General features: G+C 39.5%; 1 protein-coding gene across 2 annotated transcripts in view; it reads left to right on the top strand.

The window, feature by feature from the left end:
• Positions 1-13,628, top strand: part of ARID2 (AT-rich interaction domain 2) — a 36,368-nt gene extending 22,740 nt beyond the window's left edge. For both annotated transcript variants that reach the window (XM_053462298.1, XM_053462297.1), the window contains exons 8-21: positions 108-358; positions 1,080-1,176; positions 1,265-1,474; positions 1,861-2,028; positions 2,263-2,341; positions 2,937-3,071; positions 3,831-4,003; positions 4,358-7,203; positions 9,723-9,877; positions 9,967-10,105; positions 10,200-10,285; positions 10,809-10,929; positions 11,271-11,362; positions 11,650-13,628. In XM_053462298.1, coding sequence (XP_053318273.1) covers positions 108-358; positions 1,080-1,176; positions 1,265-1,474; positions 1,861-2,028; positions 2,263-2,341; positions 2,937-3,071; positions 3,831-4,003; positions 4,358-7,203; positions 9,723-9,877; positions 9,967-10,105; positions 10,200-10,285; positions 10,809-10,929; positions 11,271-11,362; positions 11,650-11,794 — 4,697 coding nt within the window. In that variant the 3' untranslated portion in view covers positions 11,795-13,628. The remainder of the gene's footprint in view (positions 1-107; positions 359-1,079; positions 1,177-1,264; positions 1,475-1,860; positions 2,029-2,262; positions 2,342-2,936; positions 3,072-3,830; positions 4,004-4,357; positions 7,204-9,722; positions 9,878-9,966; positions 10,106-10,199; positions 10,286-10,808; positions 10,930-11,270; positions 11,363-11,649) is intronic.
• The last annotated feature ends 3,928 nt before the right edge of the window (positions 13,629-17,556 follow it).

Raw genomic sequence — 17,556 nt, 5'->3', positions numbered from 1 at the left:
ACAATATAGTTCTTTATTTTCTTGTGTGGACCACTAATTATTCTGTTGATCCCTGTGTTGCTTGCAGAATGCTAAAATCTAATGCTTAATGTTTCTCCCGTCTTCAGAAGGTACATCGCAAGAGTCCTTATGGGACTCCCTTTTTCACCCTCCAAGGAAACTGGGCATTAATGACATTGAAGGCCAACGTGTTCTCCAAATAGCTGTCATTTTACGAAATCTTTCCTTTGAAGAAAGCAATGTGAAGCTTTTGGCAGCTAATCGTACCTGTCTCCGATTCCTATTACTATCGGCTCACAGTCATTTTATTTCCCTACGGCAATTGGGACTTGATACATTGGGAAATATTGCAGCAGAGGTATGAGAGCAACTTGATGAATTAAACCTAAATCCTATTTTCTTGTTTAGTTTATTCATTTCTCGAGTGTTTTTGTAGTGCAAGCAATACGAATTTCCCAATAAGGAATAACAAAACCTATCCACTGAAAAGAATATGCATGCGATTGCTGAAAGTAATGCAACGGAGCACTAGGCTACTTGGTGGCGGTGGATGTTTGTACCAGCCGAACATGTCTGAAGTTATGGGAATTAATATGCTTTCCGTATACATTAATTAATCATATACTGCATGACAAATCACAATTGATATGCATTTTACAATCTATGATTAATGTATCAGCAGGATAGTCGTGTTTATCAGGGGAACATCAATCCCTCCAACAACACATGCCATTTTATTTTCCTTTTGTTTCTGCTTTAAATATATTTTAAAGATTCCAATAATTATTTAAATGAGAAGTTTCATTTTTTAACTCCGGCAACCAAGAAATTCCTTCGCTGATCTGCACGCCATAAAATGCATTGGGTTCCATGCAAAATCTAGTTAGACTGAACTTCTCCTTTATCGGTTGCAACGTAGCCGTTGCTGCTAAGATCAGACATGGCAGCCGCCTATCTGGGCAAAGTTGTGCATTATTTAAAAACATTACAAAGTACTTTTGAATGTCCTAATTTCCTTTAATGTATTTAGACGGTATATATGTTTATGCTAACTGATTGCTTTGTGCTTCCAATTGCAGCTTCAGTTAGATCCTGTCGACTTCAAAACCACTCACCTTATGTTCCATACTATTACTAAATGCCTAATGTCAAGGGATAGGTTCTTAAAAATGAGGGGTAAGCATTGTAATTTTTTTTTCTCATTATTTCATCACCCCTTAATCTTTTTGTGTCCTAAAACTGATTATTTCATTCTTCATTGCAGGCATGGAGATTTTAGGAAACCTGTGTAAAGCTGATGACAATGGGGTTCTTATTTGTGAGTACGTGGATCAAGATAGCTACAAGGAAATAATCTGTCATCTGACTTTACCGGATGTGCTTCTTGTAATCGCTACACTTGAGGTGTTGTATATGCTCACTGAGCTGGGAGAAGTGGCCTGTGTGAAAATCGCAAATGTAGAGAGGAGTATAGGTGAGTGCGTCATTGTTACTTAATAAACCAGGTGGTGTTTAATACATTCAGGATGTTTAATTACCTTTTAAATTACTTAAACTGCACTTATCTGCTATCCTATCTCTGGTGTTACCTACACAAAAACTTTAGAAATGGAAAGTACTCATTTTGATCCACCTTTGATATTCATGCATCCATACACACCGTATATATGCAGAACCAAAAGTACAGCCAAGAGGACTTGTGTTTCATTTGAAATAACTTCAATATTGTGTAGGGAAAAAACAAAAGATGATTGCACATGACTTGAAATGTTTGTTCTTGACACTTTTGTAAATACAGGACTATGTGACTCCATATTGATGATTCTAACCTGCTCTTTATTGTATGGCTTTATCATTTAGATACTCTTGTATATCTGATATCTATGGACATTAATATGTTTGGAGCTGATGCATTAACAGCAGTGAAGCTTATTGAACATCAAAGCTCAAACCACCAAGTTGTTTCCGAAATCCGGCCTCAAACAGTGGAACACGTTCCTGCGGCAGTTAATGCAAGTCCTGCTCCCGGTAAGCGAGATCAACAAACTTCATTAGCTGTCCATACTTTAATATTATCACTTCACGTTTCTGATACCAGTTTATAGCAACATGGAACTGCTTTCACCATATTTCTTAAGCTACACAGTATGACCTTAGATTTTTTTTTTAACCTTTTCAATTGGCAAGAATCTTGTACATATGTAAGAGTAGAAGTGTTGCTTATGGATAAAATTATCTAAAAACCTCATTTGATATCCTTAGCTTCGCGTCCGGTTCAGGCACACACTGTTCCGCCACCTGGAATTGTAGAGATAGACAGTGAAAAGTTTGGTTGTCAGTGGTAAGTAAAACTTTTACAATTTGTGGAAATTAACATGAATTGGTGATTTTCTTTTAATGTGCATAAATGTGTTGTCTATAAATTTTTGTCATATTTAATTTTTTTGGTGTGTTCGACAACTGTTTTAACCCTTTTGTGCCTTCACGTTCTTGTTTCCTTTGCCATTTATACCCATGATCTATCTATCTTTCTTTCAGTTAGTTTGTGGGAGTATTAACCGTTTAAGGCGTCAAATTATCTAACACTGATCTATGCTGTTACTTTATACTACTTTTTAACTTCACACTTTGCTATGTATATTTTATATGGCTCCTCGCGTATAGAAGAGTAATGCAGTAACCCTTCCTAATACATTGTGTTATGCTCTGTTTGAGCACGGCAGTGTCGTGGTCAAAAAAAAAATTCAACTGATGATTTTCAACTCCAGGAAAATGCATGTTGGCTGTTCTTTGGGCATTATATCATAAATGGCCTTTTTGAATATTAGTCTTGTAAAACCTGTTTTTGGTGTTTGATAGGGCAGTTCACTTTCCAAATTGTATATCAAGCGTTTTGTCCCATTTGTAAGTGTTTTCCTTTGTATGCTACCTTACAGGTTAAATGCATATTTTGAGGTGAGTCCTGATTGCTCTTTCTCCCGGTCCGAAATGTATTCGGAATACCTCTCTACCTGCAGCAAGTTAGCAAGAGGCGGAATCCTAACTTCCTCTGGATTTTACAAATGTCTTAGGTATGATTTCTGCCTTAGTTTCTTTTTTTTTAATTTATTTGTATTTTTCAAAATATTGCAAAGGAAACAAAAAGTAAGAACAATGGATTGTATGAAAAAATCAAAAGGGCACAAATATGAGCGATCAGGAAGGTCCAAAAATTTAACCAGTTTACCGTTATGAAACCGCTGTAGGCATCTGCGAATACTGATATCTATTAAAGCTTTAAATTCCGCTAACTGTAGACCCAGGATGGGATGCACAGTTTCCCAATCCGCGTAAATTTATGCGCCAACTTGTCCCAAGTTGTAATAGAGTGGAGAATGCTTAGGGCATGTAGGTTTATCAGCGGGCTGTAAACTTTCGGGATCCATATGTAAAATCTGAGAGGGTTGGTTGGGAGTAATCTGTGTTCCAAGTTCACCCATCTTTTTATTCCATTGGTAACATGCCACTGTTGTAATAGCAGTAATTGAGCGGCAATATGATAGAGGAGGAGGTTGAGTAAACCCAGACCCCAGAAATAGTCTTATTTGATCAGAGGAATGGGTAATGCCTTAGTTTATTAAAAAACAATATTTGTTAGTCAGGGAAAACCGTGTTGTAATGGCATATTGTTTTTTATTATAGTTATATAGTTTTGTGTGCAAGAGATTATATTTTTTTGTATTATATTATGATTTACTTTAGTTCATTTTTTTATTTAATGTTGCTTTTTATGCGTACTTCCATATTGATATTATAATGTGTGGCTTTGTTTTGTAAACTCTTTTTTGTAGGTCTGTTTTTCCAAACCACTCGATAAAGAGAGTAGAGGATCCAAATAACAATGGTCAAGCTCATATCCACGTGGCTGGAGTCAAAAGGAGGGCCTTACCACTTCCTATTCAAATGTACTATCAGCAGCAGCCAGCTCCAGGCGTCACAGATGCTGCTCTGTCAAATTCTGCAGGTCTTTATAAACTTTTTTTCTACCATATTGTTCTTAATATTAGTAGTCTTAGTGGTACCTATGCATTAACAGGTGATAATTTGGTTATTGGGTGAAATGCAGTAGACTGTAAAATACTGATATTTCACAATTTATTTTACGGTAGTTTGTATAGTCTTGCACTCTCAAAGTTCCATGAGAATCTAGTAATCTAACAACTTTGTTTGCCTACTTATTTGCATTTCTATAATAGTTATAAAGACATTTATTGAGTTAGTTTAACCAGTTACTACAACCTTATCCAAGTAGACTAGGGACTGCCAGCTAGTAGACTTAATTAGCATCCAGTTTGCTAACGTTTTTGTTTGTTTGCAGCAAACCATTTCCAGAGAGTCTCAATAACCAACCAAGCACCTAATCTGACCGCAACACAGATGTCTTTTCCCATTCAAGGCGTCCACAGTGTAGCACAAACAATTTGTCGGATTCCACAAAATCCTTTGAGTCAAGCTCAACAGCAGCATCAAAACTCCACAGTGACTGTAATACATAACAAAACTCCAATTTCGTGTGAAGTTGTTAAAGCTGCTGTAATACAGGGCTGTGTTCAGCATTCAGGCGTTCCTGTTAGTATAGCTTTGGCAGGATCGTCCCAAGCGCCTTTAGTCCAAAATCACAGCGTTGCGGGCCAGCAATCTTCTGTTACTGTAGTAGGATCTCAGGCATTATTTCACCATCCATCTGTTATTCAACAACAATCTCCATTGCATACTGTCGTACCAGGCCAGATAACATCGGGCACTCCTGTAGCAGTGATCCAGCAAGCTGTACCCCAAGGCCACATATTTGGTAGGGTGCAAAACATGCCACCAGGTACATCAGCAATTACACAAGGGCAGCAGTTAATTACCACATCCTCACAAACTGTCCAGGTCTCATCTCAGCAATCTCAAGCTTCAAACCAGCAAAATGATACTGTAATCATAACACCCCAACAGTACGTAACAACGTCTTCATCTAACATTGTATCGGCGACTACCGTGCAGAGTTTCCAAGTTGCAGCTGGACAGGTAGTTACCATAGCAGGAGTCCAAAATCCCCAAACGTCTAGAATTGGTTTTCAGAACATTGCTCCTAAACCCCTTTGTTCTCAGCAAGTATCTTCAACAATGGTTCAACAGCCTATCCAGCAACAGCCCCAGCAGAGTGTTGTGATTGTCAGTCAGACATCCCAGCATGGTCAGGCATATGCACCAGCCATTCACCAAATTGTGCTTGCTAATCCAGCCGCTATTCAAGCTTCACAAACTGTTCAGTTAACAGGTCAGACGAGCATGTCCCCATCTTCTTCTACAATAACACCTACAAATAACCAGCTCCCACCAATTATGACCTCTCCTCCTACAACTCCAGTTCCCCAAGGACCTCCTCCTACTGTTAGCCAAATGCTTTCTGTAAAGAGACAACAGTTGTCACCAGCATCTCCCCAGCAACAGCAGGCACAAGCTCAACAACAGGCACAAGTACAAGCTCAGCAACAGCAACCACCCCAGCAGGTGCAATTACAGGTACAGCAGCAGCAGCAGCAGACTCCCAGTGGAGGAGTTGGACATGCCACTCCAGGTGAATCAAGCCTCATTAAACAGCTGCTTTTACCAAAACGAGGACCTTCAACACCAGGTGGAAAACTTATACTTCCTGCTCCACAAATACCTCCCCCAAATAATACACCATCACCTAGTCCCCAGGTTGTTTACCAAGTGGCAAATAATCAGACCCCTTCGCTTGGCGTCCAAGGACAGCCACCAGCTCCACAAATCCTTGTAGGACAACAGAACATGCAGTTAGTCCAGGGTGCAATGTCTAACCAGAATTCAGTGCAGACCGTTCCAATCTCAAATTTACAGATCTTGCCTGGCCAGTTAATTTCTAATTCCCCGGCAACCATTTTCCAAGGAACAACAGGCAATCAAGTTACCATAACAGTTGTGCCAAACACAAGTTTTGCTACTGCAACCGTAAGCCAGGGTAATACAACTCAGATTATTGCACCGGTGAGCGGGACGCAAACAGGAGTTGGCCTTCAGGTACAGAGCCTACCTGCTGCTCTTTCCCAGCCAGGTAGCCAATTACCAGGATCTGCTGCTTCTTCCCCATTTAAAGGTGATAAAATAATTTGCCAAAAGGAAGAAGAAGCAAAGGAAGCCACAGGTTTGCACGTACATGAACGTAAAATTGAAGTGATGGAAAATCCTTCCTGTCCAAAAGCTTCTGCAAACACCAGCAATGGTGACACCAATGACAATGACGCCCAAACGGGAAATCTTTTAAATGGTAAAAAATATGACTCCAGTCTACCTCCTTCAAACTCAGGGAAAACTCAGAATGAGGCCAGTCAGGGTCTCCTGGTCACAAATGGGTCATCTGTGGAACAGGGGGAAAACGGAGCTCCCGGGAAACAGTGCTCTGAGCCGACTGATGTGCAGGATACAAAAAATGACTTAAAAAGGCCACAAGTTAATGGGATTTGTGATTTAGACAGCTCTCATATGAGCAAAAACATTCCAAATCACAAAGCTTCCAACCATGTGGGAAATGGTGAAATCTCTCCAATGGGGCAACAAGAACTTCTTCTGAATTCTTCACAAGTAACTGCCAAAGGCGATCAAGTTGAAAAACTTTCTAATGGACCTATATTACCCAACAGTGTGTCACATTTTGCAAGCAACATTAACGATGCTTCTAGTCTAGCTATTCAGATACATTGTGGCAAACCTACAGACTTGCCTAATGGACCCGTGCTTTCAAGTTTGAATTCAGATGTGCCTCAGCAGCGACCATCCGTAGTTGTCTCCACACAATCTACAGCTCCTGTTTTACCAGGACATCAAGTTATAGCTTTGTCCCACACAGGACCTAGAGTTTCTCCGTCTGTCCCTCCAGCGGATGTTCGATCTAATGGCACGGCAGACTGCAAACCCGCTAAGAGACCAGCAGATGAGAATGGCAGGGAATCGGTCCCAGTCATTCCAAATAAAGTGGGTGTGAGGATAGTTACAATTAGCGATCCTAACAATGCGGGCTGCAGTGCTACAATGGTTGCTGTTCCAGCAGGAGTTGATCCAAGCACTGTGGCTAAAGTAGCAATAGAGAGCGCTGTTCACCAAAAGCAGCAGCAGCAGCAGCACCCACAATCCTTTGTACAGACTATGGTTGCGCAGGTGAGTTTACATTTTTTTTGTGTGTTCGAATAAGCCGACACTTATTTTCTTCCGTTTTATTAATGGGCACTATATAATATATCCTGTAATGGTTAATGTTGTAAGAAAATGTTGATTGTCATAAGGTTTGTATTAAGTAACCCGAGTGTATGGCTGATTTTACAATAGATCGCGGTAAACCAGTCCAGGTGAAGGGCTCAGCTGTCCCAATGCATAGAGAATGGTGTCAAAGAAATCGCCCAACATTATGTATACACTATACAGGGCCGGCAAAGCCCTTGCTGCAGGAGAAGTTTGCAGGTGTTGTGCTTCATACAGTGTAGTGAAGTCAGGGGTATCAGATGTTCCTGCAAGCCGGTGAATACCCCCCCGGTCTCTCAGCATGCAAAACCTTTTTTTTTTTTTTTTTTTTTTTTAATGTGAAGGGTGCACTTGGGCACAAAATATGAAATACTTGATATTCGTACTCCTTATTTAACGCTGACCTGCTATTTTTGTCTTCTGTAATGGAAAGTTTGTGTTTAAATGTTTCTATTGGAAAATGCTGACGCAGAACAGAAGTGTACAACTCACAGGGGAGAGAATGACCTTACCGTAGAGAAGATAGGCTAGTAATAATTGTGTGTACTTCAATTCTACGATGCCTAGGCTTTCTTTTAGTTTAGTACGGTGTTTGGGCATTGGATTTTGTACATTTTGAGGAGCAATGTCCTTCGATGCCGCGATATAGCCGTTTCTGTTCTTCCTAGGCAGATAGTAAATTCAGACATAGTCCGCGTTTGGACCAGATACAAAGAACTGTTGCCCCGCCATGTGCAATGCCTTGTAGGGTTGGGAGCGATTCCAGCAGAAAGTATCGTGCGATGTATGAATGCGGTGTATATAACAATTGATGAAAATACACGATTCCCGGCTAGACCAGATAGTGACTGCTCGTTGTATTATTGCAGACATTACTAGACTGCTCAGTACATGTGTATTCTTGTGCCATACAAGCCTGTATTGTCTCCGTAGTTATCACCGCTGTTATTTTAATGTTAACATGTGTAACTGATACATGGTGGAAGTGTATTGTGTACCTTTCTAAGTTTCAGCTTTGTTGCCTTCTGACGTTTGCTGAAAAGTATTTTTGCTTATTTTGTTCTCAATAAAGGCACTTTTGTTGTGGCCGATAATAATGAAATGAGAGATGGTATTGCAGCCAGAAACAGGCAATTCTCCAGTTGTGATTAGATGTTACGTGTTTTTTATTTTTCCGTCCCAGTCTACAAATCTGAGTGTAAACTCGCTGTATTACCTTCGGGTGCGCAGTCTCTTCATCGCGGATTAACTGTTTGTAGTTTGGCCGCTATCTTTGTGCAGTACTTCGCCTACTTGATGCGTTATGTCGTCTTGTTTAGTTTGTGTTTAGTCTACTCTGTTTTTTTAAGTTATATATTTTTTTACTCCAGCGCTTCTCTATCACACAAACTGGTAAAATGGTAACTATCTTACAAAATCCTTTGTGGTAATTTGAGGTTTCTCTGAGAAACTTCACAGTGTTGCAGCTGAATGGTAGATGGTTTTGAGAAGGAATTGCTTATTTACTATACTGATTTAATTGAATGACCTACTTGTTGATTCTTGTGTCTCAAACCATATGTTGTCAGCCTGTATTGTGAAGGTGCGACATTTTGGTCCTGCTTGACGAGGGGAACTGGCCTCGGATAAATGTTCTGCAGTGAATATCCTGTGGAAGGAGGTGGATTTGCTCGCAGAGTTTTTGCACCCAAAGTCTCAAGGCTGATGTTTTGAAATCCATCATCATCTGATGCTGATTGAAAGAGAACCAGCTCAGCCCCTTTAATCCAAACATTACTGCCTTTAGTCCTGCATTTGTTGTGCAAGATAAAAGAGATATACATATTCTTTCAGCTAAACTGTGAAGTTGATGACTTCTGGGTTTTGAGATCAGGCATGATGCATAGGGTTTCAGAAGGCCCATCATACGCATAGGGTTTCAGGACATCTTCAGAAAGGCCCCGTGTGTCCTTGAGTTTGCCTTCACTGAGAATCTTCACCAGCGTTTTAGCTACTTCACTGATCAGGATTCAAATTGCACGATAATGAAATAAGAAAAGAGTTCAACACCAACCACCTAACTACATAGATTGATCCAGACCCATGTGCTAGTGATGTTCATTTCTAATTGCGTGCTAGTAATTTAGGTCGATGTCTTTAGCCACGTTGCAGATATTAAGAACATGGTGTTGCGCAGCTAATTACACTTAATTCTTTTTTTTTTTGAGATGGGAACACAATTTTTTTACGCACTTAAAGGGTTTAAAAAAAATTTACTTAAATTATGATTGAAAGTAAATGTTCAGTCTTTCAGCTGGTTCTCTTGATCTAACTTGATCTGAACCCTAGTTTAATCTGTGTAAAAAGTCTAATATATAACACTTTGTTCTTTGTTTCCTTTGGATAATACGATTTACAAATGCGTATTCACCATGTGCTGATTATTCCTCCCCTTCCAGAGTACACCTGTGACAACACTACCAGCACTGCAAGTACAAGGCCACCTAGTCAGCTCTCAGCCCTCGTCATACCCTTCAACGACCGCCAGTCCCCACACGGAGCAAATGAAAAAACCGGGACAGAACTTTATGTGTTTATGGCAGTCATGCAAGAGGTAAATCCTTCTATTCTCTCCATACTGTGTCTGCAAACGCAGAAACTGGAACAGAAACTCATCTTTATTCTGCATTTTCTTTTTATAAGGTGGTTTGAAACTCCATCCCAGGTTTTCTACCATGCAGCAACAGAGCATGGGGGTAAAGATGTGTACCCCGGGCAGTGTCTGTGGGAAGGCTGCGAACCTTTTCAGCGCCAGAGGTTTTCTTTCATTACCCACTTACAAGTAAGTCCGCTCATTTGTTTAGTCAGTAGGTCAAATAAAATCACATGCAGTTTTGAGTGTTTGTTGGAAAATACCTATTTTTGTCTTTTTATAGGACAAGCACTGTTCGAGAGATGCTTTGCTAGCAGGTCTAAAACTGGAGGAGCAAGGACAGGCTGGGAATCAAAAAACTTCCAATAAGTAAGATAATAAAGCATTGTTTAAATGAAGTACAAACATGTTCATCTTCATGTAGTATGAAACTCTCCCTTGAGAGCTTTTTTTCTGGGTTTCCTATTGTAAATAACGTTTTTATAGTTTCCATAATGACCCACGGATTGATTAGGTGATAGAGGGGTCGCAGCAATGTAGTAAACTTCATTAGCAATCCTTGTATTAAATTGTTGAGGCCACCAAAGTTCATGTAAAATGAACCTATCATGTTGACAGTTGTTTTTCAAAGTAATGATGCTATACTGTAGAGTGTATGGGTTTTACAGAAACTTCTGAAAAGACAATTCTGTTCCTTAAACTCGTTTAACTTACAGGTAACTCTCTTGCCTTTTAGCCCTACGTCATATGGTTGGCCCAAAACATTGTTTTGCCGTAAACCCTGTAAACCCCTCTGAAATTGTTCTGTCCTGTTATGTAGTGCATGAATATCTTATCAAACTATGAATATATAATAGTATACTTTATTTACCAATACGATGTATACTTGTAGACAACCTGCTGCAGGTGCTTCATCCACTCCCAGAGCACAGAAGGCTATTGTGAACCATCCGAGTGCGGCCCTTATGGCATTGAGACGGGGATCAAGAAATCTGGTCTTCAGAGACTTTACGGTAAGTGGACCTTACAGAAGAACCAAAGGGTTCAACTAATGTAATCAATAAGCGCAGTGAACATATTTAAGGCTCTTTGCACATTGCAAAAGTGAATCGGGAACATCATAGACTTTTTTTTTTTAATGCATTTGCGTTGAAAGTTCCATTAATATTGCAGCAAACTTCAGAGGATTGCCCTTGGCTTCAGCAACAACCTGGTGCTAGTGTTCTGAAAAGCATGTTACCATATCGGTCGTTTGCTGTTAACCTAACTGGGGAAATGGGGTTGTACGGTTCTGCTAATCTACACCTTGTCTTAGTTTTGTTTTTTCCTTTTTTTCTGCTTTATTTTCCTGAAGGATGAAAAAGAGGGACCAATCACAAAACACATACGATTAACAGCTGCCTTAATATTAAAAAATGTTGCAAAACACTCAGAATGTGGTCGCAGGTAAGTGGCTGTAATGGTGCATCAAATGTCAAATAGAAATAATTCAATGACGCACATAAGTAAGCATTATTGATTTGGATTTCTGTAAATGGATAAATTGATTTTTTATTTGCATTGCTTTTTTTTTTCTAGTTCTATATCCTTTATATATAATTCTTTATTATGTTTAGCATGAATGCCATTTGAATGCATGCCTTTCAGCTTAGGTTTGTAAGTGCCATTGTATATATTCTGTAATTACTCGGTCCGTATGCATAAAGGTCATTTTGTTTTTTTTCCTTCCCTAGATCGTTAAAAAGACATGAAAACCAATTATCAGTTCTAGCCCTTAGTAATATGGAAGCTTCCTCCACACTTGCCAAATGCCTTTATGAACTCAATATTACAGCTCACAGTAAAGAACAAGAATCAGACTGTGAAATGCTGCAGTGAAAAGAATGCCCGTTGTACACCGGGGACTGTGTAGTCACACAACATTTCAAATACTGTTACCGAGGAAAGCACTAAGTCTTAATGGGACAGAAATCCTAGATTGCATTACTCTATCCTCTCCCACCATGCTTAGAGGAAACGTCACATTGTGATCACCGAATGAATCCCTCTGTTCTCTGTAAAAAAACAAAAAAAAATAAAATAAAAAAAATATAAATAGAAAAAATACATTAAAAAAAGGACAAAAAAAACAAACTGCCACAGGATTTTCAACCAGCAGTCTACGGGATATCTGTCGCAGTCTATCAGTCCTGAAGGGAACTGGTGTGTTCAGAATTCAGTACCATCCACATTGGAATAAACATGGAAACGTTGTAAAACCTACATGAGCAGAATAAATAGAAGCATTAAAATATTTTTATCTATATCCAAATGGAGCACATTTTTATATTTACGGAACTCTTTAAGCTGGTTTGGATAAAAATGTCAGCACATCTGTAACCCCCAGCATTGGTGGGTGCCACCAATTTCTCGCTATGGATTGCGTGTTTTGTTTAGAATTCAGTAGCTTGGTTTTCTTACTTGAGCCAATATATTTTCACGTATTTATTATCATAAAATTTACCAGTCTGAATAGATCTTGTAAATATTGTGAATAGAACACGATTCATGCCACTGCAGCCACTGGAAGAAATGCATTCTGTGGTGTTCTAGAAGCGTTCTAGCTAGGTTCAATTTTTTTTTTTTTTTTAAAAAAGACTTTCCTGTCAATTGTAACTAATTGTGATATATTCTGCGCAGTGGATGAATGTTCTTTAAATTTGTGTAAATAATTCTGGAAAGGTACCGATGCTGTAAAGTCAAAACAGTTTTGTGGAACTGTGATATTTCTCCCCCCACTTTTTTCTTTTTTTTTTATTTTATTTGTATTATACACCTTGTAGAACTCATTTTGCTGGCTGAAAGAGTATGAAATAATATATCACATGTCATTTTTGTAGAAGAAAAACTATTTGAAGGTATTTTTGTTTTTTTTCCCCCTCCTCCAACATATATCCACTGTAAACGTTTGTCATAGTGCAAGCTCAGAGCTTGTACAGAATTTTTTGTATTTGTAAATTGGTTTAAATACATGGATTTTTATACAGGTTTTCTCCTGTGTTATATTTGCATTAAGTGCAGGTATGATATTTTCTTCACTACTTTTTCTATCTTAATATATATAGTGTGGGATTTTATTGTATTATCTTCCATTCTTAATACTGTACCACATTCCTGCTCAGACCCTGCTCACGTCCTTAAATTTGTTTCTCCTCTCCCCCCCTTTCACCTCGGCGTGAAGTGTATCCATTTATAACTGCCTGTTGTATTAGCATCCAACAATGTGGAAAAACTCCCAGCCACCATTTCTGCTGTGTCCGTAGGATGTGCAGTAAAGATATAGACCTAACAGTTTATGTTATAGAATGGCTTTATTTACTTTGGTGACTGTTTATAGTTTTTAAATAAAAGACTGAACATTTCCTGGTCTCTTATTTTAAAGACGTACATCTGATTGATGGAAAAAAGTAGGAAATTGACTGTTTACTTATAGTACTAATTATATTCCTGTTTAAGATTTATTTATTAAAGTTTGTGTAGTTTATAAATATATGAAGATTTTTTAAATATACACAAAAAAATATACTATTGCTGTTGTCCTTAGGATAAGCAGCATATAACATGCTTTGTTTAGTATAGCTGGTACGAAGAAAAGGCAAATTGGAACAGAACCGTACATTTTAAGTGTACTTACAGTAAATCGTATATGATTTCAATTAAATCTTAAACCAAATGTGTTCTGTCAGGTTTTTATGCATTCCATCATGTTTTATCAGTTTACTTAGAAAGAAGTCATTGCACCATCCTTTCATCTTTTGTAGTGTTGTGGCTGGATTATGATTGAGGAGCTTGAAACCCTGCTTTGTTGTACCAGCATTTACCAAGATATATACACTATATGATCAAAAGTATGTGGACAGCTGTCCATCTTGGCTATGTGAGCTTGTTGGACGTCCCATTCCAAAATCATGAGTATTAATATGGGTTGTCCCCTTTGCTGTTGGAAAGGCTTTACATGAGACTCTGGAGTGTTTCTGTGGGAATCTTTGCCCATTCATCCAGTAGAGCATTTGTCCAAAAAGTCTTGGTATACTTAAGCATTAAGATTTCCCTTAACTGGAAGTAAGGGGTCTCTAGCCCAACCCCTGAAAAATAGCCCCATACCGTTATCCCTCCTCCACCAAACATTACAGTTGGCGCAATGCAGTCAGACAGATAACAACATTATCCTGGCATCCTCCAAACCCAGACTCGCTCCAGAGTCCAGTGACGGCATCCTTTACCACCGACGCTTGGCATCCTACTTGGTGATGTGAGGCTTGCATGCAGCTGCTTGACTGTGGAAACCCATTGCATAACGCTCCTGCCGCACAGTTGTGTGCTGATATGAATGCCAGTGGAAGTGTGAAAAACTTACCTAGATGTAAGGGACTTCATCCAACCCCTGAATTCCCTACCCTATTTTGTCAGACTTTCTCCGTTGTGCATTTCAAAAACCCATTGTTTAAAAAAAAAAAAAACAAAAACAAAAAAACCTTCTTAACACTCAGCCAGCATCTTGATCAAGCCATCTGAATGATCAACATCTACAAAGCATCCTGACTCAACTCTTCTCTATCCAAGCAGTCTTCTCCTACTGTTTCTCTTCCCCCCAACCACTGACTAGATTGTAAGTTTGCAAGAGCCTCTTATAAGAGGACTGAAAATGTGTTTCCTACTCCAGACCTAACGGAGGGTGGTAATAGTGGATTCCTACTAGACGTGGGCGCTGATGGAAAGTTTGTGTTCTGTTCGGAAACACCATTTGTCTGTCCAGGCTGCCATGGAAACAAGAAATAAACATGTAGAAGTAGAATTAAAATAACGAGAGTCTCCTCTTTGTTTAGTTAAAACGGTGGCTTTGACAACGAACAAATGAGCAAAGATTTTTGTATTGTGCACATTTGTTGCATTTGTTCGTTTGTTATTTGGATGAATGGACCAAACGGTAAAATTCAGGATGAAAAATCCCCCCTAGCTACAGCAAGCTGATTCGCATAACAACCAGGTGAGTAACATCACTAGTGCAGACGGGGACAAAAAGGCTAGACAAGATGTGATGGTAGGGAATTCAATTATAAAGCAGATAAATAGGGTAAAATGCCACAAACATCCTGAGTGATGAGCAGTATGCCGTCTCCCAGGTCCTCAGGTTCTGCATGTTATGGACTTTGCAGACGTTGCATTAAACTTGTTAGTAAGACTAAAAGAAAAAGGAAACCACTGTGGTACTCTGCAAATGTGGCAAATATTTCAAAAGAGAATAAGGTAGCTTCTAGGAACTATAAACAGATTCAAAATCATGATGATGCGAGCAAATAAAAAGGTAAGCTTAGAGGGGCAAAACATGTTATTAGATGCACCAAACACAGAGGAGATAATTTGCAAGTTTAACAACAGTGATACAACTTTGTTAGATATATAATTGAAAGAAGAAAACTTTAACCAGAACTAAAAACAAATGAAGGGAGTTACAAAAAAAAAAAAGAGGATAAAATAGATATAAATGTATAATCCCCCTAGGGGGTGTAAATATACATACTCGTTTGGACCAACGTGAAGTATTCTGGATATTTAGCTTGGGCACTAGATCTCCCAATAGGCTTAATACTCAATATGTATCATGTAACACAGGCATTTAACTTTTTTTTTTTCTTTGCTGTCTCTGCAAGTTTTTAAAAGGCTTCTATGCCATCTATTATTATTTTAGCTTTTATTTATATAGCACCAACAATTTATGCAGCGCTTAATACAATACATATATTCAAGGGGTATGACAAGACGAGAATTGACAGATTAAGACAAACCAACACATTAGGTGGAGAGAGCCCTGCTCGTAAGATTACAATCCTGAGGGAATGGGGTGATAAACATAAGGCACAGAAAGGGTGAGAGGTAGTGTGGTGGTTGTATCAGTGACAAGGAAGTTCTAGCAGCTAAGATGGTTTGCTTCTCTGAAGAAGTGGGTTTTGAGATGTGTCTTGAATGTTGGGAGGGAGGGTGAATGCTGAAGGTTCGGTGGAAGTAGATTCCAGAGTTATGGGGCAGCCCGAGTGAAATCTTGTAGACGGGAAAAGGAAGAGGTGATAAGTGAGGAGGAGAGCCTTTGCCCATGGGAGGAACGTAGGGATCAAGTAGGAGAGTATTTGCTTATGAGGGCAGAAATGTATGGAGGAGCAGTGTGATAGAGGGCCTTATATGTTAGTACCAGGATTTTAAATTTAATTCTAAAGGTAATTTGGAGCCAGTGTAGGGTTTCACAGAGCAGGGAAGCAGAAGAGGAGCGGCGTGCAAGGAAGATAAGCCTAGCAGCAGCATTTAGGACAGACTGTAGAGGAGATAGTCGAGACAGTGGAATGCCAACCAGAAGAGTGTTGCAGTAGTCAAGACGGGAAATAAGTGAATGAACCAGAGTTTTGTGGATTCTTGTGTGAGGAATGGGCAGATGTGAGAGATGTTTTTTAGGTGCAAGTGGCAGGATCTGGCGAGGGACTGAATATGAGGGATGAAGGAAAGGTTAGAGTCAAGGATGACCCCAAGGCCTGGTTAGTAGGAGAGATAGTCTGTTGTTAATGAGACAAGTGGAGATGGAAGGAGGGAAGATACTGAGTTTAGTTTTAGAAAGATTAAGTTTCAGGTAGCGTTGTGACATCCATAAAGAAATAGCAGACAAGCAATTGGCTATAAGGGACAAGAGAGATGGCGAGAGATCAGGAGAACACAGATTTTGGTATCATCTGCGTATAAATGATACCGGGGGCCAAATGAGTTGTTTAGTTTGCCAAGAGATGAAGTATAAAGAGAGAACAACAGAGGGCCAAGGACTGAACCTTGGGGGACACCAACCGAAAGTGGAAGGGGTGATGATGTCTTGCCAGAGAAGCTGACAGAGAAGGAACGGTTAGACAGAAATGAGGAGATCCAGGAGAGAACTGTATTTCGAATGCCTATAGAAGCAAGTGAGTCAAGAAGAAGGTGGTGATCAACAGTATCAAAAGCAGCGAGATACTAATAGTATTAGAATGGAGAAGGGACCATTTGCTTTGGCAGAGAGGAAGTCATTGGAGACTTTTGTTAGAGCAGTTTCAGGGTGAAGGGTTTTGAAACCAGACTGTAGTGGGTCAAAGAGGGAATTAGAGGAGAGGAAGTAAGTAAGGCGATTGTACACAATCCGTTCAAGCAGCTTAGAGGTAAAAGGAAGCAGAGAGATAGGGCGGTTGTTAATCAGATGGGATCTGAGGAAGGATGTTTTAGAATGGGTGTGATTGGTGCATGCTTGAAGGCTGTTGGTACAGTTCCAGATGATAGAGAAAGATTAAATAGACTTTGTAAGGTGTTATGGGATGGGGTCAAGAGGACAGGTTGTTGGGTGAGAGGATGAAAGAAGAGTGGCTATTCTTTGGTTGTAGGGGAAAAGGCTGTTAGTATGGGATGAGTGGAGAGAGTGGCGGTGTTTGGTGTAGGAGGGGTTGTAAAGAAGATCGGTCTTGTAACATAGTTCATAAGGTTGAAAAAAGACCAAAGTCCATCAAGTTCAACCTATATACATATTGTGTCCCTACCGTGTTGATCCAGAGGAAGGCAAAAAACCCTTATGAAGCAGATGCCAATTGCCCCATACC

This window comes from Spea bombifrons, chromosome 4 (assembly GCF_027358695.1).
Source record: "Spea bombifrons isolate aSpeBom1 chromosome 4, aSpeBom1.2.pri, whole genome shotgun sequence".
NCBI classification, from domain to species: domain Eukaryota; kingdom Metazoa; phylum Chordata; class Amphibia; order Anura; family Pelobatidae; genus Spea; species Spea bombifrons.
Note: the sequence above shows the minus strand (reverse complement) of the source record. Positions and strands in the feature narration are given on the sequence as shown.